At 51.8% G+C, this 21,474-nt stretch overlaps 1 protein-coding gene across 2 annotated transcripts in view; it reads left to right on the top strand.

Annotated features, from left to right (window-relative positions):
• Positions 1 to 21,474, top strand: part of RIF1 (replication timing regulatory factor 1) — a 424,226-nt gene that overhangs the window by 270,956 nt on the left and 131,796 nt on the right. For both annotated transcript variants that reach the window (XM_086957241.1, XM_086957240.1), the window contains one exon: positions 2,763 to 2,897. In XM_086957241.1, the coding sequence (XP_086813367.1) occupies positions 2,763 to 2,897 (135 nt within the window). The remainder of the gene's footprint in view (positions 1 to 2,762; positions 2,898 to 21,474) is intronic.

Genomic DNA, 21,474 nt, shown 5'->3' with positions numbered 1-21,474 from the left:
GTCAATAAATGATGCACATGACTCAATGAGGAGATCCACACCAATTTCTAAAAATAACACATCTTCACACATATATATATATATATATAGGCACGAGAATCCATATGATCAGGTACGTAATGTTTTTACAAATACTGTAGGTTTTCAGAAGTCTAAACTCAGTGCAATTTATAAAGGCTGCAGTACTAACCTTATGGGTGAAACTCAATATGGCATACAGCTAGAGAACAGCTACTTACAAGACCAATCTCCTGGGCTTAAGGTGAGTATGGGGCAATGTCCAAGGCAGCATCTGCAGTCCGCCCCAGCGGCACTAGAGCGGCTGGGTGCAGTATAGCATTGGGTGCCCCATGTTAGTCTGTGGGGATTGGTCTTCGTGAAAAGAGGCTGCAGGTTTGAACTGGGAGGCCAGTCAGACTGAACCAATTGGGGTGTTTGGGGATGTGGGGACACCTTCAGTCCACTTCTGCTCGGACCAGGGGTGACTGGTGCAAATGTGTCTGGTTTTCGTCACTGGAGTCACTCTGGTGAGTGAGCCTGCACACAGAGGCTGCAGGTGGCATTGAGAAGTCCACAGTGGGAAAACTCAAGGCTGGCTTTGTGTCTGGAGGACATGGGGACCACGCTGGCACCATTCGCCCACTTAAACTCTGGCTAGGCAACTCTGGTGCAGTTGTGCTTTCCGGCGTCTGGTCTTTGCGGTCCAGAGTCCTCAGCTCGGGCATTGGTACATGCAGGAAGCAGAGGAACCGCTCCACTGCTCCGCAGGATATCCTGAGTCTTTGGAGAAGTGCTGGCAGTCCTCCCAGGTTTTGCTGGATCAGTAGCTTGCAGGGTGAGATGACTTTGTCGCAATTGTGGAATAGGTGAACAGACCGGCATGGTTGTTGCCAAGTCCGTTTCACCTTCAGTTCTTGCATTTCGCGTCTCTTCGGTTCGTCATCCTTTGGTTAGCAGGGTCAGATTCTCTGGTGCTAGGGGGCTCCCCTAAATATTGGATTTAGTGGAGTTAAGGGAGCGTAGGGTAGTACTCAATTGACTAGTTTCCCCTGGGGTCACTATTCCCCCTATATTACCACTTCCTTTGGGAAGTCCAAGTTCCTAAGTTTGCCATCACAAAGATGTCACTCTAAAATGTTGTCTTCACTTCTGGTAGCCCACTTTAGAGGTGAAGGTAGCCGTAAGGTGAACATTCCTGACTACTAATTTTACTGCCTTGCATAGGCTCTAAATGGACCCTGGTCAAGGGTGGTCTGCATCCTCTCCAGTTAGGGAAGCCAGATTTGCATACCAAAGGCGGTGGCCTCTTAAACTCCCTGCCTTGAAATGCTAATTTGCAGGTCATCCTGTGGGAAGGGGTGTAAACACCCTCCGCCCAAGCCAGGTTTGTTTGTGACCTCCTTAAAGCAAAGACCTTCACTTGTGGGGTGGGGTGGGGTGGGAAAGAAACTAGTCTAGTGGCAGGCTGGCTAAGACTATAGTCAGCACACTAGTACTTGGCAGGTTTTCAGGGGCACCTCCAAGCTGCTCTCTGGGTGCATGTATTGATAATTCTGAAACTGGAACATATTTGTGTCCAGTGAAGCCATTATGAAGCTGGGGAACTTTTATTTTATTTTATTTTTTACCAGTGTTTAGCACATTTTAAAATGGCTTCCCTGATCACTTGTGGCTTCTAAAAATTGACTTGGACATCACAGTTCCATATCTATTCATGCATTTCTGCCTATCCGTGTAGTAGTCAAGTCAAGTCAAAAAGATTTGTATAGCGCGCTACATACCCATAGGGTCTCAAGGCGCTTGCGGAGGGGTGGGGAATTACATGTCGAATATCCAAGTTTTAAGTTGCTTTCTGAATGCTAGGTGGTTCTGAGTAAGGCAAAGGTGTGTGGGAAGGGAGTTCCAAGTTTTGGCTGCCAGGTAGGAGAAGGATCTGCCTCCCATGGTGGATTTGTTGATGCGAGGTACAGTGGCAAGAGCTTGGTTGGAGGATCGTAGCTGACGGGAGGGGGTGTAGAAGGACAGTCGTGTGTTGAGGCATTCAGGTCCAAGTTCGTAGAGTGCTTTGTGTGCGTGGGAAAGGAGGCGGAAGGTAATCCTCTTATTCATGGGGAGCCAGTGGAGGGTTTTCAGATGGTATAGTTCACTCTGCCTTTTGGCCGTAAGGCCTGCTGTACCGTTGACTTGCCTATACTGCCTGCAAGTCCTGCAGGCATGGCTCACAGACTGTGTGCCATGTTGACACTGAGCCTGCAATGGCAGTCTGCATGGCTTAGGGGAGGGCCTCTTATGGTGGCACAGTGTGTGCTGCAGACCTCGGGCACTAGGTGCCAGGGGTACCATTTGCTAGGGACTTAGAGGGTGCTACAGGTATTGCCAGTTGGGGTATAATTGCACGCTTTTGGGAAAGATCTGGCACTGGTGGGGACCTGGTCAGCAGGAACCCGGTGCACTGTCAAAAAACGGGTTCTCTACTACATAGAGATTTTCAATCATTCTTAATCTATTTCAGAAATCAGTGCTAGGCCTGGATTTAAAGTTGCTGTGGCACATTAGTTTGTGGGAATAATGTTTAGTGTTGTAAATATAGTCACTTATTGAAATGCTTGAACTATGCTGCTAAACATTTTCAAAGTGATGCTGTTTGATGGGGGTAATTCTTAAAGTTGTGCTTAGTGCGTCATTGCTTTCTGATCATTTTATGCAGCTTTAGAGTTTCTGGACCTTGCTTTAACATTGTAATTTACCCTCTTTCTATGTAGCAGAATGAAAACTCCCAACTGGACACTAAAATTAGTGGCATGGAAGTGAAATCAACTGGAAAACGTAATTCAATGTTGGCACTGGCTGAAGAGCATAAGGACGGAGGCACACCAGTTCGTTCAAAACAGGCTAAAGTACTACTTTACATTACTATTTACATTTTAGTAGTTCATATGGAACATTTGTCCAGTCTACCTCCTGTAACCGAGAAAATGTATTTTAAATGCACCTAAAAGTTAATCTTCAATTGGTGACCTTTTGCTTTCTCTGTAAATATATACTAGTACTGTGCTGTCAGTAACAGGCTATTTTCAGGTCTTGAGTGTAAACCTCTTTAGTGGTCTCCAAGCTGAATTGTTTCCAACATATAGTCTATACTTGAGTGGGCTTTGGGTCAGCTTCTTTATTCTGATTGAATGGCTTTTTCAGAGATTGCTCTTGATGCAGTGTCTTTTCAACCTCTCAGTGCTCAGATTGTACGAGTTGTATTTTTCCACAGCAGACTTGAAGGACATTTTTTAAAATTTGTTTTTGGGCACTCCATGGCAATGCTTGTGCTTTCTTGCTCTTTTCCCTTTTCTTCTTCATACCCACCTGCATTCTCTCTCCACAACCCATACTCCCACTGCTTTACGTCCAGCTCCACATCCCACTGGTCATGCTTTCATATTTTTTTCCATTAATTTCTAATTTTTATTAAGGACCCAATAGCTGCCAAGTGCTACTAAGCCACTCATGTACACTTAGTTCCCTGCATGCGTTTTTTTCTATAATTTTTCATTCTAATATGGTCATCTGTCATGTTAAAACATTTAATTAAAAACGATTAGCAAGCTTCGTGACCTATTGGCGTGCTCGTGTCAAGACTTTTGTATTCACATTGGTGGCCATCGTGGAAGGGGTTAACTTTAATGGGGACCCATGCCAGGGTTGCTGGTCAACAAGTAGCTGCAAAGCCAATAGCCAAAAAAGTGAATATTTCTTTTTTGTCTTTTCCAGTGCTCATTATATATACTGTATTTAACCATTAAGTGACACATCATGTCGTTCTGGTGTATTGATTTCCCCTTTATTAGGCCATCAGATTTCTAGACCTTACTTTTTTGTTAATGCAAAAAAAAGAAAATTGGCTTTTTTCCTTCAATCCTGCTGCGGTTAGTTGGTTGATGTCCCTTATGTTGAGTTTCTCACAGAACCAAGCATATTTTAGGATGTTACCAACACTTCCACGTTCGAGGCATGTGGGCTGCTGAATTCATATCTGTGCATAGATCGCCGCCTAGTGTTGGGTCCGGATGATTGCACATTGTTGTCCTGGAAGAGTCTTCGAAGTATCACGAGATAGGTGGCTCCTCCCCTGGACTACAGTGCGCATGGGCATCAACTCCATCCTCAGATTGTTTTTTTCCGCCATTGGGTTCGGATGTCTTTAATTCCCTCTTGTCGGAATCGATAGAAAACTTTCTTAAGACCAAAAGGTCTTTAGTCTATACGTCGGTATTGTCTTGCGTTCGGCATTACTTCTTCTAGTTCGGCTCCTAGCCGGATTCTCTACCCCGCGGGCTCTCGGCGCGGAAGGCCCAGTCGACGCTCCTGACCTATCGACCATCCATCATGGACCGAAGTCCATTCAAGAGATGTCCGGTCTGTTACTCGAAGTACCCCCACATCGACGTCCACCCAGTGTCTGTCTCCGGACCACGATGAGGACAAGTGTATGGCTTGTTCCCGCTTCAGGTCTAAGAAGACGCTTAAGCTTCGAGCTGCGCGCCTGGAGGCCCAGCAGTCTGCTCCGGCGCCTGTGGACATCTTCGATGCAGGGGATGTCGAGGACGAATCTATCCAGGAAGTTTCTGAATCAAACCCCGCGTCGGACGTCGGAGAAGACTACGACGCGGATGCTGAGGTGTTCGAGGGCGAAGAAGTCGTCGACGAGGTAGGAGACGACGACGACGGGGCCCTCGGGGCCATGGAGGATAGCTCGGATGAGGAGCTTCCTCAAACTGACTCTGGGGCCGTGCCGAATTATAAGGCCCAGGTCGAGGGATCGCCTTCGGGCCTTACCCAAGATCTCGCTATGGGTTCCACGGCCCCGCCTTCGGGCCCGTCCACGGACATTGTTGCCGAGCCACTCCCTGGCAAAACGAAACCGAAAGTGAAACCCACGGTCTCGACGCCAGATACTGCGCAGGTGCCAGCATCGAAACCGAAAGTGCGCATCGCTTTGGTCGGCTCCAAGGCCTTTGAGGCTTCGGCGCCGAAGAAGCCGAAAGTGGCTGTCGAGCCGAAAACTCCAGTCAAGGGCGTCGAGACGAAGTCTGCCGCGCCAAAGGCTAAAGTCAAGGTGGTCGAGTCGGCGCCGAAGACGATCGACACAGGCAGAAGCCTTGTCGACCCGAAGAAGGCTGTCGGCGAGCCGAAAAAAACTCTCGGTTACCCGAAGAAGCGACTCGATGACCCGAAGGTCCTCACGACCCCGCGTCCGCACGACAAGGCCAAGGGCGCTGCGCCTCGAGAGTCGACTTCGAAAGTGGCCTCGAAGGATTCCATTGAACAGGCGCGCCCATCCGCCGCGTTCACCAAGAAGGTGACGGACTCCCTGCAGCGCATCCGTGAAGGCACCGCGTCGGTCGATCCGAAGAATCCTCTGCCTTTCGAAACCTGTGGAGAAACCACCTAAGGCGTCCACGCCGATCCAATTAACGTTGCCGCCTAAGACGGAGCCGAAGGCTTTTGCTCCTAAGGCAGTGGCCGGCGTGCCCGAAAAGGTCTCCTCTGCGCCGAAGGCGTCATCGGGGTTCACGGCCCAAGACCTCGACAACCTTCGGGGGATGAGCGTCAGGAACACTTCATCGACGCCGAAACGGGCAGGCTTTCCCTACTGAAGCGGAAAATCACCCCAGAACCACAACTAGAGTCTTACAAGATCCCTCTCAAGAAGGACTCTCCTTGCTCTCCCGTCTTGGTGGAACCCCTTTCCCCACAGACTCATGATGTGTCGCCCACTTACTCAGATGTGGACGCTGGTGAGGGAGATGATGAGGATGAGTACGGTTATCCAGTCTGTACAGACCCTGAGGATACCAATGAACCCTGGGCAGCTGGTGGTGACCCTGGGGATCCTCAATCAGGCCAAGACCCTCAACTTTTTTCTGCTAAAACGTCACCTACAGAAGACTCTACTGCTTTCAATGCCCTCATTGAACGGGCTGCTAACAATCGCAACGTCCAGCTACATGCTGACCCTGTGGATGTGGATTTCCTCTTTGACACCTTTTCGGTATCAGAAAAAACTGTTAAAACTCTGCCTATGCTGAAAGGTGTTTTAAAGCATGCTGCAGAAATCTTTAAAGAACCTACCAGGGCAAGGGTGATAAACCCTAGGATTGACAAAAAATACAAGTCGGCGCCTACTGATCCTACATACATTAAAGGACAGTTGCCTCTGGACTCCCTTGTCGTCTCGAATGCCCAGAAGAGGGCTAATTCTCAGACTACGGGTGATGCTCCTCCCCCAGACAAAGAATCCAAGGTCTTTGAGGCTTCGGGGAAGAGGGTGGCAGCACAGGCAGCCAATATCTGGCACATTTCTAACACACAGGCGCTTCTGGCGCGCTATGACAGGGCACACTACGATACACTGGAGACCCTGTTGCAACACCTGCCTGATCAATTCAAGGAAGGGGCTGAGATGCTGATTCAGGAAGGGAAGCTAATCTCTAACGCTTCCATTAAGTGCGCTCTGGACGCAGCTGATACCGCTGCCAGAGCTATAAACACTAGTGTTATGCTTCGGCGACATGCCTGGCTGAGAATCTCTGGATTTAAGCCAGAAATCCAAACCACCATCCTGAACCAACCGGTTAACCCAGATCACCTGTTTGGCCCGGAGGTTGACACCACCCTAGAGAAGATAAAAAAAGATACTGAGACTGCAAAATCAATGGGTGCCTTACAGTCCCAACAGTTTCGGGGTGGGTCCTATCTGAAAGAAACACGTTAGTGTTAGATTCCTTAGCTTAGAATATCCCCAGGCGTCAGTCTGGATCCGGAAACTTTTGCGTAGCAGTACCCCTGCGCGTCGGTAGGCGTCGTCTGCAGGCGTCCCCTGCGGCTCCGCGTCCGTCGTTGGCGTCGTGCGCCGTGATGACGTCGCTGGAGTATATAGACGCCGCCTCCGCTCGCTGACGTCAGTTCTTTTTTCCGCGCCAGTGGACGCAGATCTGAAGAGCAGTACTCCGGTCTTTGACCAAGTTTTTTCGAATTGTTATCACTTGTGCCTGTTAGGATGCCTGGGTTCAAGCACTGTGATGACTGTGAGCGCACGATGTCGGTCACAGACCATCACCGCCTCTGTCTCCGGTGTCTGGGCCCCGACCACGACGTGGACTCCTGCGTCGACTGCCGGGCCCTTACCAACAAGGCTAGACGGGAGCGGTCCCGCAAGCTACTGGAGCTCCGGGTGTCGGCCCCACGTCGGGACCGGGAGCGGTCCCGGTCCGGCCGGAGTTTGAGAGAGCGTTCGAGGGAGCGGTCGAGGAGCCGCGCCGAGCGTTCAGGAAGTCGGCACCACTCGTCATCCTCGTCAGGTAAGAAGCACAAGAAGTCGGGGCGTCGTCATCGCACCCCCGACTCCCCCCCCGACGCGGCCGGGGGTTCGGGTGACCCCCAACCCCGCGGCTCCGCGAGAGTCGCCGGCGCGGCCTGCCCCATACCCTCCGGTCCCTGGGCACGGTGCGACGCCTGAAGAGATAGAGGCGTTCCTCATGGCCATGAGGGCCCTATCTCCTCCGGCGGGTTCCACGGCGCCTACGGGCCCAGTGAACCCGTCCGGGGGCCCTAGCGGTTCAGCTGACCCTACCTCGACGCCGTCGGATGCTCCGACTCCGGCGCCGCCGCCGGCGCCGATCCCGGCGCCGCTAGGGCCTTCGGGGTCGACGCCGGATGGACGTCCATCCAACCCGGCGCCGATCCCATCGGGGTTGCCCCCGGCGCCGCCTCCGCGCGACGCCGGTTCCTCGGTGCCGGCTTCGGGCGGCACTGGGGCTCCGGCACTGGGGCTCCGGCACTGGGGCTCCGGCGCCGGCTCTGGGCGGCGCCGTCCCCTTACCTTCACCGACGCCGGACGCGGGCCGGACGGGCGTCGCTCGACGCCGGTCCCGGCGCCGATGGGGCCCATGAACCCAGAGGATCCGGTCTACATCGTTGACTCCGAATACGGAGAAGATGAAGAGTTCGGTGAAGGTTGGGAGGGGTCCGAGGACCCTCTGTCACGCGAGTGCCAGTATGACCCGGACTGGACAGGTGACTTGGGGGATGCCAGTGGTTTGGACGACTCTCCTAACCCTGGTTTGATTTCTCCTCCAACCGTGGCATCGGTGGAGGGAGCTGCATATTCAGTGGTGCTGATGAGGGCTGCCAAGGCCTTACACCTTGAGCTCCCCGTCGCGGCCGTGAGGCCTAACATCCTCACTGAGGTCTTCAAACCGCAGTCATGCCCACAGGAGCCACTGCTGCCGTTTAATGAAGCCTTGTCAGACGTTCTGTTGGGCACGTGGTCCAGGCCCGCTTCAGGTGCGCCTGTTGATCGGAACGTGGCCAGGCGCCACCGTCCTTGTCCGGACGACCCCAAGTTCCTGTCTACCCACCCCACTCCTGAGAGTCTGGTGATCCAGGCCTCGACCTCCCAGTCCGCGTTCCCGTCGGGCCCCGCCCGACCGGGAATCCAAGAGGTATGACCAGTTTGGCAAGAAGGTCTTCTCGTCCATTAGTTTGGGCCTGCGGTCTTGCAACACCGCTTGCCTCTTGGGCCGCTACACCCACTCTGTGTGGGATACGGTCGCGGAACTGCTGCCAGAATGCCCCATGGAGGTGCGGGCTAAACTCGGTCAGGCTGTGGCTGAGGGCCGAGATGCAGCGAAATATTCGATACGGTGTGGTCTTGATACGACCGACTCGCTGGGCAGGGCTATGTCAACGACAGTGGCGATTCGTCGCCACGCCTGGCTGAGATCCGCCAACTTTTCGGCTGATGTCCAGAATACACTGATGGACATGCCGTTTGATGGCTGTCACCTGTTCGGTGACAAAGCGGACCACGCGCTGGAACGCTTCAAGGACTCCAGGGTCACGGCCAAGTCCTTGGGTCTCTCGACCCAGCCTCAGCAAACGAGTTCGTTTCGTCCCTTTCGTGGCCAAGGAAGGGGCGCCCCCACACATGCTGCCAGCCACGCGCCGCAACAATCCTTTCAACGCAGTGGCGGCCGTGGAAACCGCCGTGGCGGCGGTCGGGGACAACGGCGGGGTCAGACCACACCTCCCCCCGCAGCATCTGCCTCAAAATCCTCCTAGTCCGTGCTTTCGGCCCCATGTGACGCCAGTGGGTGGCAGGGTTCGCCATCACCACGCTCACTGGCGCACGATCACTTCGGACAGGTGGGTGCTGCAAATTGTCCGAAGGGGCTACTCCCTCCCCTTCGAGACCTCTCCTCCAGCCATGCCACCGCAGAACCACCGTGTGTCGGGGGACCACTTGACACTTCTGCAGGAGGAAGTTACGGCCCTCTTGGCCAAGGGGGCCATCGAGCGCGTTCCTGGGCCAGAAGTAGGGCGTGGTTGTTGTTCCCACTACTTTCTGGTGCCCAAGAAGGACAAGGGGGGCCTACGTCCTATCTTGGATCTAAGGAACGTCAACGGCTTCCTCCGGAAGGAGAAGTTCAAGATGTTGACGTTAGCTCAGGTCTTGGCTGCTCTAGACCCACAAGACTGGTTGGTAGCGTTGGACTTGCAGGACGCCTATTTTCACATCCCCGTCCTGCTGGCCCACCGGCGTTACCTGCGGTTCACGGTAGGCCTGGAGCACTTTCAGTTTATCGTGCTTCCCTTCGGCCTTACCAGCGCCCCACGGGTGTTCACAAAGGTGATGGCGGTGGTCGCAGCCCATCTGCGCAGGTTAGGGGTTTCAGTCTTCCCCTACCTAGACGACTGGTTGTTGAAGGCGGGCTCGCCCCAGACAGTCGTCCTCCACCTTCAGATGACGGCAGGCCTCTTGCACGACCTGGGGTTCTCCATCAATGTGCCGAAATCACACCTGTGTCCCTCTCAAAAGCTCCTCTTCATCGGAGCGGTTCTGGACTCGGCGCAGTTTCGGGTTTATCCTCGAACGGCGGGTTCGGGATATTCAGGCTTTGATTCCCATCTTTCAGCCGTTATCCCGGGTTTCGGTCAGGTTGAAGCTGCGGCTGCTGGGACTGATGGCTTCCTGCATCCTTCTGGTGCATCACGCCCGGTGGCGGATGCGGGCTCTGCAGTGGGACTTGAAGTTTCAGTGGGCCCAGCATCAGGGCAACTTGTCCGACCACGTCTTGATCTCGGAGGGCACTGCGAGACAACTGCAGTGGTGGCTTACGGACCGCGATTGGGTCAGGGGCAAGTCCCTCTCCCTTCCCCAACCGGAGCACGTTGTCGTGACGGACGCGTCCCTCCAGGGCTGGGGTGGCCACTTGGGAGAGGCAGAGATCAGAGGCATCTGGTCTCCGGCGGAGTCCCGGCTCCATATCAACATGTTGGAGCTGCGGGCGATTCGTCTGGCACTGAAGGCATTCCTCCCCTTTGTCAGCGGGAGTGTAGTGCAGGTGTTCACCGACAACACCACCGCCATGTGGTACTGCAACAAACAGGGCGGAGTGGGGTCGTGGACCCTTTGCCAGGAGGCTCTGCGCCTCTGGCAATGGCTGGAACGTCAGGGCGTGACTCTGACGGTTCAACACCTGGCTGGTTCTCTGAACGCCAGGGCGGACGAACTCAGCCGTCGGTGCTCGATGGATCACGAATGGCGTCTGAACTCGGACGTGGCGCAAGGCATCTTTCTGCAATGGGGAGAGCCTTGGTTAGATCTATTCGCCACAGAAGAGAACGCGCAATGTCATCAGTTCTGCGCGTTGGAGTTTCCAAGACGGCACTCGCACGGCGACGCCTTTCGGCGCGAGTGGAGTTGCGGTCTGTTATACGCCTTTCCGCCTATACCACTTCTGCCCAGAGTGCTGAAGAAGATCAGGCGCGACCGGGCCCAAGTTATCCTTGTGGCTCCGGACTGGGCTCGAAGGTACTGGTATCCCGAGCTACTCAGCATGTCAGTCGGTCCCCCGATCCGCCTGCCCCTTCAGGAGGACCTTCTGTCGCAGCAGCAGGGGACGGTCCTCCACCCGAACCTGTCCAGTCTCCACCTCCATGCTTGGAGATTGAGCGGCGGCAGTTGAGGCCATTTGACTTGCCTCCTGAAGTCTGTGATGTTATTCTGGCAGCCAGGCGTCCCTCCACTAAGTCGGTATACGCCTGTCGGTGGAACAGATTTGTGGCATGGTGCACAGCAAAGGCTGTGGATCCTCTCTCTGCCCCTCTTTCGGAGGTTCTTCTGTTTCTTCTTTCTCTTGCCCAGCAGGGCTCTGCTCTGGGCACTATCAAGGGCTACCTTTCTGCCCTTTCAGCCTTTTTGAGGCTTCCTGATCAGCCTTCTTTGTTCAAATCCCTGATTGTAACTCGGTTCTTAAAAGGCATCACTCGCATGTTTCCACCTGTTCCGTTTGTGATGCCTCAGTGGGATTTGAACCTGGTTCTGACCTTCCTGATGTGTGCTCCCTTTGAGCCCCTTCATTCTTGTCCTCTCCGTCTCCTGACTTTAAAGACGGCTTTCCTGGTTGCCATCACCTCTGCCAGGAGAGTGAGTGAGCTCCAGGCTCTTTCTGTCCAACCTCCTTTCCTGTCCATTCATCCTGATAAGGTGGTTCTGAGGACTAGACCTTCTTTCCTGCCCAAGGTTGTTTCGGCCTTTCACATCGGGCAGTCCATCACCCTCCCTTCCTTCTTCCCGCCTCCGCATCCTTCAAAGGATGAAGAGCGGCTCCACCGTCTGGACCCAAAACGTGCGCTTTCATTCTACATGGATCGCACACGCCAGTTCTGGGTGGATGACCAACTGTTTGTTGGCTACGTGGGTGCGAAGAAGGGACGGGCGGTTTGTAAACGAACCATCTCTCGATGGGTCGTCCTCTGCATCAAAGCATGCTACTCTTTGGCTCGGAAGGAGCCTCCTGTTGGGCTGAGGGCCCATTCCACTCGGGCCACGGCGGCTACTACTGCCCTGGGCCGGGGAGTCCCCTTGCAGGACATTTGCCAAGCGGCTACGTGGGCCTCGCTGCACGCCTTTGCGAGGCACTACTGCCTGGACAGTCAAGTCCGGAGGGATGGCTTCTTTGGCCGTTCTGTCCTCCAGGACTTTCTGGTGTAGTTTTGTATTGGTTCGCAGACCCACCACCGGGGTTGGTATTGCTGGGGTATGTATTCTAAGGTAAGGAATCTAAAACTAACGTGTTTCTTTCAGATGAACAAGTTACTTACCTTCGGTAACGATATATCTGTAAGAAACATTAGTTAGTGTTAGATTCCTTACCGAACCCACCCATCCTCCCCGTTCTGCGAACTGATACCTAGGGTTAAGGTCATCCCTTTCAGGGCCCTAGTTTTACATGGCACCAGTGTTGGTTCTCTAATGGCTCTGCGTCTCCTGGCGCGGAAATGCTGTGTGCAAAGAACTGACGTCAGCGCGCGGAGGCGGCGTCTATATACTCCAGCGACGTCATCACGGCGCACGACGCCAACGACGGACGCGGAGCCGCAGGGGACGCCTGCAGACGACGCCTACCGACGCGCAGGGGTACTGCTACGCAAAAGTTTCCGGATCCAGACTGACGCCTGGGGATATTCTAAGGTAAGGAATCTAACACTAACTAATGTTTCTTACAGATATATCGTTACCGAAGGTAAGTAACTTGTTCTTCGTCGCTCCAGCACTAGAGGCGTCTCCAGGGGCCAGCTCTCCCAGTCCACGCAATACTACAAGGGCAACACTCAGACTACTTACACCAACCAGAGTCGAGGTGGATATCGTGGCAACAGCGCCAAGGGCAGAGGACGTGGAAACAGCTCCAGATCCTCTGCCAACAGCAAGCAGTGACGCCTTGTCACTGCCCCCCGACCACACAACACCGGTCGGGGGGATACTCCAGCAGTTCCTGCCCGTCTGGAAGTCCATCACCACGGACAGGTGGGTCAGAAAACTTATCCATTACGGTTATTGTCTGGAGTTAATATCCACTCCACCCAACATGCCCCCAAGACACCGTCCTATGTCGGACGATCACTTGCACTTATTGCAGCAGGAGGTCACCGTCATGCTGCAAAAAGGAGCAATAGAGCTCGTGCTAGTGCAGGAAAGAGGCACAGGGGTCTACTCCCTGTACTTAATACCAAAGAAGGACAGGTCCCTCAGGCCCATCCTGGACCTCCGGCCCCTCAACTACTACAGCCTGTCGGAGCACTTCCATATGCTGACCCTGCAGCAAGTGCTCCCGTTACTCAGGCAGGGGGATTTTCTCACAACTTTAGACCTGAGGATGCGTACTTTCACATTCCACTGCACCCTTCACACAGGAAATACCTCAGTTTCACCATACAAAACCAGCACTACCAGTTCAAGGTTTTGCCTTTCGGTGTCACCACGGCACCCAGGGTGTTCACAAAGTGCCTGGCGACAGTGGCGGCGCATCTCCGAAGACTGAATATCCACGTCTACCCTTATCTGGACGACTGGCTCATCCAAGCGAAGTCATCCCAGCAGTGTGCCGACCACATGTCCCACACCATTCACCTCCTGCACGATCTGGGATTCTCACTGAATTACCCGAAATCCCACCTCCAGCCCGCCCACATACGGCAGTATCTGGGTGCGACTATAAATACTCTGGCGGCCACAGCACAGCCGAATTCAGTGAGAGTCAGCAGCATTCAGTCGCTGATACAAAAATTCAGACCTCAACACTCGATTCCAGCAAGAGTGTTCATGCAGTTGATAGGCATGATGGCCTCCTGCATTTCCATAGTCCCGCACTCGAGACTTCATATGCGCCCGCTTCAGGAGTGCTTGGCACGTCAGTGGACTCAGGCTCATGGTCAGTTAAAAGACCTAGTGTTGGTGATCGGTCGGGCATACAACTCTCTGCATTGGTGGAATCCACGAAACCTTTGCAAGGGCCGACCGTTCCACGAGCCTGTGCCACAGATCATCCTGACGACGGACGCCTCTCTCCAGGGATGGGGAGCTCATGTACTCCATTACACAGTGCAGGGCCTATGGACGCAACAGCAACGGAAGATGCACATCAATGTTCTCGAACTGATGGCAATCTTCATGGCACTCAAAGCCTTCAAAGTACATCTGTGCAACAAGGTCGTGTTGATCCGGACGGACAACATGACAGCCATGTACTACATTCAGAAGCAGGGAGGAACACACTCTCCGCAGCGGTCTCATCTGGCTCAGAGTATGTGGAAGTGGGCCATTCAGAGGAACATCTTCCTCATGGCGGAACACCTCCCAGGCAAGGACAATCAGATGGTGGACCTGCTCAGCAGGCACAGCCACCAAATGCACGAGTGGGATATACATCCATCAGTACTCCAACCGTACTTCCAAAGGTGGGGTCATCCAGAGATAGACCTGTTCGCCACGAGGGAGAACGCAAAATGCCAAAGCTTCGCTGCCAGGTTCCCACACCCACAGTCGCAGGGCAATGCGATATGGATGAACTGGTCAGGCAAATTTGCGTACGCTTTTCCCCCAGCACCAATGATACCGCTGGTGTCACGCAAACTCAGGCAGCACTCGATGACTCTCATCCTGGTTGCTCCAACGTGGGCTCGCCAACCATGGTACACCACGTTTCTAGAACTGTCTGTGGTACCGCATCAGAGGCTACGTCTCACACCCAGCCTTCTGACGCAGAGCCATGGCGACATTCAGCATCCAGATCCGCAACAGCTCAACCTGACTATCTGGCTCCTGAATTCCTAGAGTTTGGCTACCTGCACTTGCCTTCTGACTGTATGGACATCATTCGGGAGGCAAGGAAGCCCACCACCAGAGCATGCTATGCGGCGAAATGGAAGCGGTTTGTCATTTATTGTGCAGACCACAACATTAACCCGCTAGATGCGTCTATTTAGAATATCATCTGTTACCTTTTCCATGTGTACAAATGCAATCTGGCCTATGCTTCCATTCGCATATGTCTGCATGGCCGCTTATCTACAGAACAGGCAGCACCTCTCACTCTTCAAAGTGCCTGCCATTAAAGCCTTTCTGGAAGGACTCAAACGAGTCATTCCTCCGCGGACTCCACCAGCTCCGGAGTGGAACCTCAATGTGGTCCTAACCCTGCTGATGGGTCCTCCCTTTGAACCACTGCATTCCTGCGAGATTCAATTCTTGACGTGGAAAGTGGCTTTCCTCATAGCGATTACATCACTGCGGCGAGTTAGTGAACTGCAAGCACTAACTATCCAAGAGCCGTTTATCCAAATTCATTCTAACAGGGTAGTGCTTCGCACTAACCCTAAATTCCTTCCTAAAGTTGTGTCTCAATTCCATATCAACCAAACTATTGAATTGCCGGTTTTCTTCCAAAATCCTGAGTCATTGGCGGAGAGAATGCTCCACACCCTTGACGTCAAGCGGGCCCTAATGTATTACATCATTAGGACCAAGGATTTTAGGAAGACTAAACAACTCTTTGTTGCCTTTGCACCACACCACAAAGGTAACCCCATTTCCAAGGTGGGTATTGCTAGGTGGATCGTTAAATGTATACAGATCTGCTATCTGAAAGCCAAGCGTACTCTCACCATTCCACCGAGAGCCTACTCCTCCAGAAAGTTGGGGGCCTCCATGGCATTCCTTGGAAATATTCCTTTGGAAGACATATGTAGGGCAGCCACATGGTCTACCACACACACATTTACCAAGCATTATTGTGTTGATGTGCACTCCAAACAGCACGCAGCTGTAGGGCAGGCTGTTCTAAAAACACTTTTCCAGACTGCTGCAGCTGGCACGGGCGACCACTGTTAATGAAGGGACTGCTATGTATTCTATGCACAGTTATTAATTCAGCAGCCCACATGCCTCGAACCGAATATGCTACTTACCAGTATGCATCTGTTCTTGGCGTGTAGGGCTGCTGACATTCATATCGCCCGCCCTCCTCCCCGGCGCCTGTAGCAGCTGCAGGATTCACATACTTCTAGCATGGTCATCATTCACTGAGTTCCACTCCATCTAGGCCACAATGGCTAAAAACAATCTGAGGAAGGAGTCGATGCCCATGCGCACTGTAGTCCAGGGGAGGAGCCACCTATCTCGTTATACTTCGAAGACTCTTCCAGGACAACAATGTGCAATCATCCGGACCCAACACTAGGCGGCGATCTATGCACAGATATGAATGTCAGCAGCCCTACATGCCAAGAACAGATGCATACTGGTAAGTAGCATATTCGTTTCCCCTCACCCCTTGGATGCTGTTAACCGGTGTCCTGGAGGACAGAGTTCAAAAGATCATGTAGTGACTGGCCTACTTGTACTAGGCCAATATGCCCTAACATTCCCTTAATTACCATACTTCAAGGACAAGCAAATGGGTGACACTAGTACTAGTTTTGCATTGGTCGGAGAACCCTCTGCCAACAGCTTCACCAATCCCACTTAGGAACTGGACTTTAGGGGTTCACAGACAAACATACTTAAATGATGACACTCTAGGGCACGGGTCTTCAAACTTAGTGGACGGGCCCCCCTGGAGGGGGGGGGGGGGTGCTCAAGTGAAATCACGGGGGCACCAGGCTCTGTTGAAAAGAAGCATTATGCTGATAAGTTATTTGTCTTCAGTGAAAAACAATGAGCGGCAGAAAGTCGCTCTGTAATGGGCCAAATACTAACTTCTTTTGTCTATTATATCCTGGCTGGGAGAACGTGGACGCCAAATATTCTTAAAGACCCCCACTCCTATTTCTAATATTCACACTGGATACTTTTACTCGTTAGTAAGGCCTGCCTGACCAGAATAGTAGGTTTGTCAATCATGTATTTGCTTTTTTAAAATGGTAAAAGAACTTGACTGCAATGTTTATATAAATCTAGACATAATAGAACTCTGATGGAATAGTTGTGAAAAATGTTGACGGGGTGATGGTACTTTTTTTTCTTTCACTGGGGCGGGGGGGGGGTGAAATTAAAGTTTAAAGATCATTTCCCTTGGGGATCACAAGGGTTAGACTTGATGGTTCAATGGGTCAAGAATTGGGTTGAGTGACTATAGCCAGTCAGATGAGGATCTCTGCCTGGGGTGACATTGCAAAACCTTCAGTTCCCTCAATGACTGGGAAAAAGCAGAGACACCTTATGAGTATGAGGTGGGTAGGGAATTGTACAGACTTGCCAGTGATGTAGAAAACTGTCTGTATGTCTGCAACCCAGCAAACCTTGTCTCTAGTTTTTCGTTTCAGGGGTCTTGTGGCTCTCGGATGATCTCTGCATCTTTAGTGGTCCAGCATACAGATCGAAGTCATCTAGGCCTTAAAATGATCTTCCACTGTGAAGGAGTTATTTCGCTGCTTGGGTAGTCTAGCTTTTCATTCTCTAGGTTGCAGTAGCAGGAACACTTTTTCTGCTCCAGTTTGATGGGGAGCTATCCCAGTAAACCATGCCCAAATGGTCCGAAAATCTATTCAGTGTTGCTTCGATGGGCAAAGTTCTTCTCCTAACCTGGGACAAGTGAATCCACCCATTTTTGTCTTCATGATTTAACTGGTTTGACCATAATGGATCTGCACAAGAGTACTTGAAGGGAAGACTGTGGCTCTGTATATACTATGCCAAAATGAGGTATAGTGTTCAGAGTCCAGTGGAACCTCAAAGGAAGGCAGAGGTAAAAGTAGATGGCACCATACTCTCTATTTGTGGTAGTGTGGGCAAGCAGTAAGGCTTTATCGGAGGGTAGTGTTAAGAATTTGTTGTACACACTCAGGAAAGAAATGTCATACACTCAAAGACTAACTCAGGCCAATTCGTTTGTAAAAAATATTTTGTTATTTTATTTTTAGAACAAAGCCAAGTCTGGTGCAGGTAAGTGAAATAATACTTTACAATACTTAGGCAATTACAGTTGAATGCAGGTTCAAATGCAATTGGTCGATTCACAGGTAAGTCAATAATCAGAATTACAGTTCAGTTACTTTGTAGATTACAGTACTAGTTACTTCTTGGATTACTTTTTAAATTACTTTTGCTAATCAGTGTGATATGTCCAGGCTTGGTCCAGGAATACTTCTGGGAAGAACCAACAGCTGGGCAGGTAAGTTGGAGGGCTCTGGGATGTAGGTGCTCCTCGGGTTCTCGGCCGGAAGCAGTGGTGTTTTTTAGATCAGATTTCACCTTACTGCGCCACTTGCGGTTGGGAAGTGTCTCTGTGTAGAGGCTGCACGCGATGTCTGCGAGTCCTGTAGGGGTCAACCCACGGTAGACTCTGGAGCGCTGGTGGACCTCGCTCGGACTGGTGGGCCAGTCTGACTCGTGCCACAGCGTCTGGTGCAGTGGTGGTTCCAGGAGTCTGGTTTCTTTGTCATCAGCAGGCTCGGATTCTTTCTTGGCCGTTTCTTTTGAACAGAGCTGCTGTTCGCAGGAGATCCAGTCTTTGTTGAAGGCAGTCAGTCCTCCTAGGGGTTCCTGAGGTCGCTGGCTGCAGGACTAGGCGACTTTTGGCTCAAGATCTCTGGAAACTGCAGACAGTCCGGTAGGGCTGGGGCCAAATTGATTCTTCTCTACAGTCTCCTCTGCTGGGCGTAGTCTTTCATCCTTCATAGGTTGCGTGAATCTGTCTTGGGTCAGGGCTACCCTCTAAATACTGTATTTAGGGGGCGCTTTAGGGGTCTCACGTGGTGGAGTGGGCACAGTCCCTAATCCTGATTGAAGAGTGCCTGCCATCTGCTAGATGGCGGGCACTGAAGAGTGGGCTTCACCTCGCCTCCCCCACCTGAGTGGTGGGGTTGACAGAGGTGGGTACACCTGGACTGTGCTAATTTGTCCCACCTGGGGGGTCACGTTACCAAGGCGGCAAGGACTTTGAAGCTCTCCTGACACATGTCTCTTCCTGGCCTGGGGGAAGTGTGACCAACTCTGCCCAGGAAAAGATTTTGGCAAGCTGGTGTATACCAGTCTGGGAACCCACCAGAGGCTTGTTTTTTTTTAGGCGGCATCTCTAAGAAGCCCCCTGAGTGCATTTTTCATTAAATTCCACACTAATCAGTGTGGGTTTAATGTGCTGAGAAGTTTGATATCAAACTTCCCAGTTTTCAGTAAAGCCATTATGGTGCTGTAGATTTGTAATGACAAACACCCAGCACCATGTACTCTCAATGCCATTACTGCACTTACAATGTCTAAGAATTGGTCTAGACACTGTATGGGTACAGGGCTCATGCACACCTACCCTCACCACTGGTATAGTGCACCCAGCTAGAGGTGTGGCTGACCTATGCCAGAGCAGTGGGTTGTAGTCATGCTGCACAGCGATGTGTGCCATGTTGACTCTTCACTTTGTTCTGCACCTAAACACACAGCCTGCAATTGGGGGGGGAGGGGGGTTGTAGGGCCTCTAAGGGTGGCACAATAAGTGCTGCACCCCTTATATTCCTTCCCTGTCCACAGTCCCATTGTACCTTTTACAAGGTTCTACAGGTTTTTTCAGACTATCAAGGTCAGTGGCCACAGATTTTTTTTTTTTATAACCATTTACAATCCCAACTGATTATTTAGTCTTGAAATTGGGTGCAGTTGCACTGAAGTCCTCTTTAACTTAATGTCTTTGTGCCTTCATCTTTCTGATGGTGGTAGCTCCCACTGGATTCCAAGGCTTCAGAAAAGGACCTGGTTTTTGTAGTTTGGGATGGCAAAGCACAGTAAGTGATGTCCCATTCAGAACCGTAATGGTTCAAACCGTTCTGGAATCCAGGCGGAACTAACTCCACGATTTTCTAGTCCTATCGTGATTGGAGATTGGGCTGATACATAGGACCATAAAGTTATTCAGAGGCACGGAATAGTTTGGGCTAATAAGTCACTTGAAGAAACTGCATTTTTGCAGCTCCATGGTGTGGAGGGTTTTTGTTTTTGGAACCTGTAGAGCAGCTGGACTGCATGGATCTTATGGCTCCTAGACACCCTTAATGTAGTTTCTCCAGTCAGCTGGCCATTGAAATTCTTTCCAGTATCAGGGAAGCGTCTCCTAATTTTTTTAATCCAGGTTTTCATGCATGGTAATTCATGTCTTCTAAACTCCGCAAGCCACAGCAGATTGGTGTCGTCCAAGATTCAAGGGCCCAGCCTGTGAAGAGGTTTTGCTTAGTAGCGGTTTAGTTTCTGCTAATGAATTTGCTTTTGGTCTTCTGTACAGAGTGCCATGGATTTCCATGTAGTGCACAAATCACTGTTTGTGTGTGTCCTACATCAGTGGCTGGGATGAGAAGTTCAAACTAACAAATACCCCCCTTCCCCCCCCCATGAGAAAGTTCCATCTTTCTTAACTGCTGATGTCTCCAGAACAGTGGCTACTTGTGTTGGACTCATTCGAGTGATGAGAAAAATCTCCCAGTTTTTGTCCATTGAAGCCCGTAAAAAGGTCATCGTGGCCCTAATATAGGCTAGGCTGGACTACTGCAATGCCCTTTATCTGGGAATAAATAAGGGTCAGCTGCGCCGCCTTCAGCTGGTACAAAATGCCGCTGCTAGGCTGGGTCTGGATCTTCCCAAGCGTCATTCGGCCTCTTCTGCTCTCTGTTCATTGCACTGGCTCCCGGTGGACGTAGAGTGTTGTTTAAGACCCTATGCCTAACCCACAATGCATACTACGGACAAGGCCCAGTGGGCATAAAGAATGTTTTCCATAAGTACGCTCCCTCTAGGAATCTCAGGTCAGCTAATAAAAATCTGCTCGAGGTTCCTAGATTCAAAAAGATGAGATGGGGTGGAAGAGCTTTCTCACAGGCTGCGGCCAAGACGAGGAATGCTCTCCCCGTTTCCCTCTCGGGCCAGCAAGTTCACTCAATCTTCCGTAAGACACTTAAGACTTGGTTGTTTCCTGCTAGATTAGTTGGAGTATGTATGCTGGCTGTGCCTGTAGGCTCGTCTGTACAGAGCGCCTTGATGCCCTTGGGCTTAGTATGCGCTTTACAAATTCCCTTTCATTTAGTCATTCATGTGCTTTGACTGAGTGTGCCCTGGGTTCCTGCCAACCAGGTACCCAGGGCCTGCGTCCCTTCCCTAAAATTGTGTTGAAACGAAAACCCAATTGGCTTCTCAGGCCACCTGTCAGCCCCTAGTAAATGGTACCCTAGGTACCAAGGGCATGGTGACCAGAGAAGACCCCTGAGGACTGCAGCACTTATTGTGCCACCCTCAGGGGCCCTGTACCCTGACACCCACAAACTGCCTTTGCAGGCTGAGTATCTAAGTACAGAACTAAACCAAGAGTCGACATGGCACACCTCCCTGTGTGCCATGCCCACATAACCCACTGCCCTGGCATACTTCAGTCACCCCTCTAGCTGGGTGCCCAATGCCAGAGATGTGGGCACAGGTGCATGAGCCCTGTGCCCCTACACTACCCAGGACCATTCCTGGGCACTGTAAGTGCAGTGATGCGATTAAGAGTATTTGGTGCTGGGATGTTGTCATTACGAACTACACAGCACCATAATGGCTACACTGAAGACTGCCAAGTTTGGTACCAAACTTCTCAGCACATTAAACTCGCACTGATGTCA

This window comes from Lissotriton vulgaris, chromosome 2_1, assembly GCF_964263255.1.
Source record: "Lissotriton vulgaris chromosome 2_1, aLisVul1.2, whole genome shotgun sequence".
In the NCBI taxonomy this organism is placed as follows: Eukaryota; Metazoa; Chordata; class Amphibia; order Caudata; family Salamandridae; genus Lissotriton; species Lissotriton vulgaris.
Note: the sequence above shows the minus strand (reverse complement) of the source record. Positions and strands in the feature narration are given on the sequence as shown.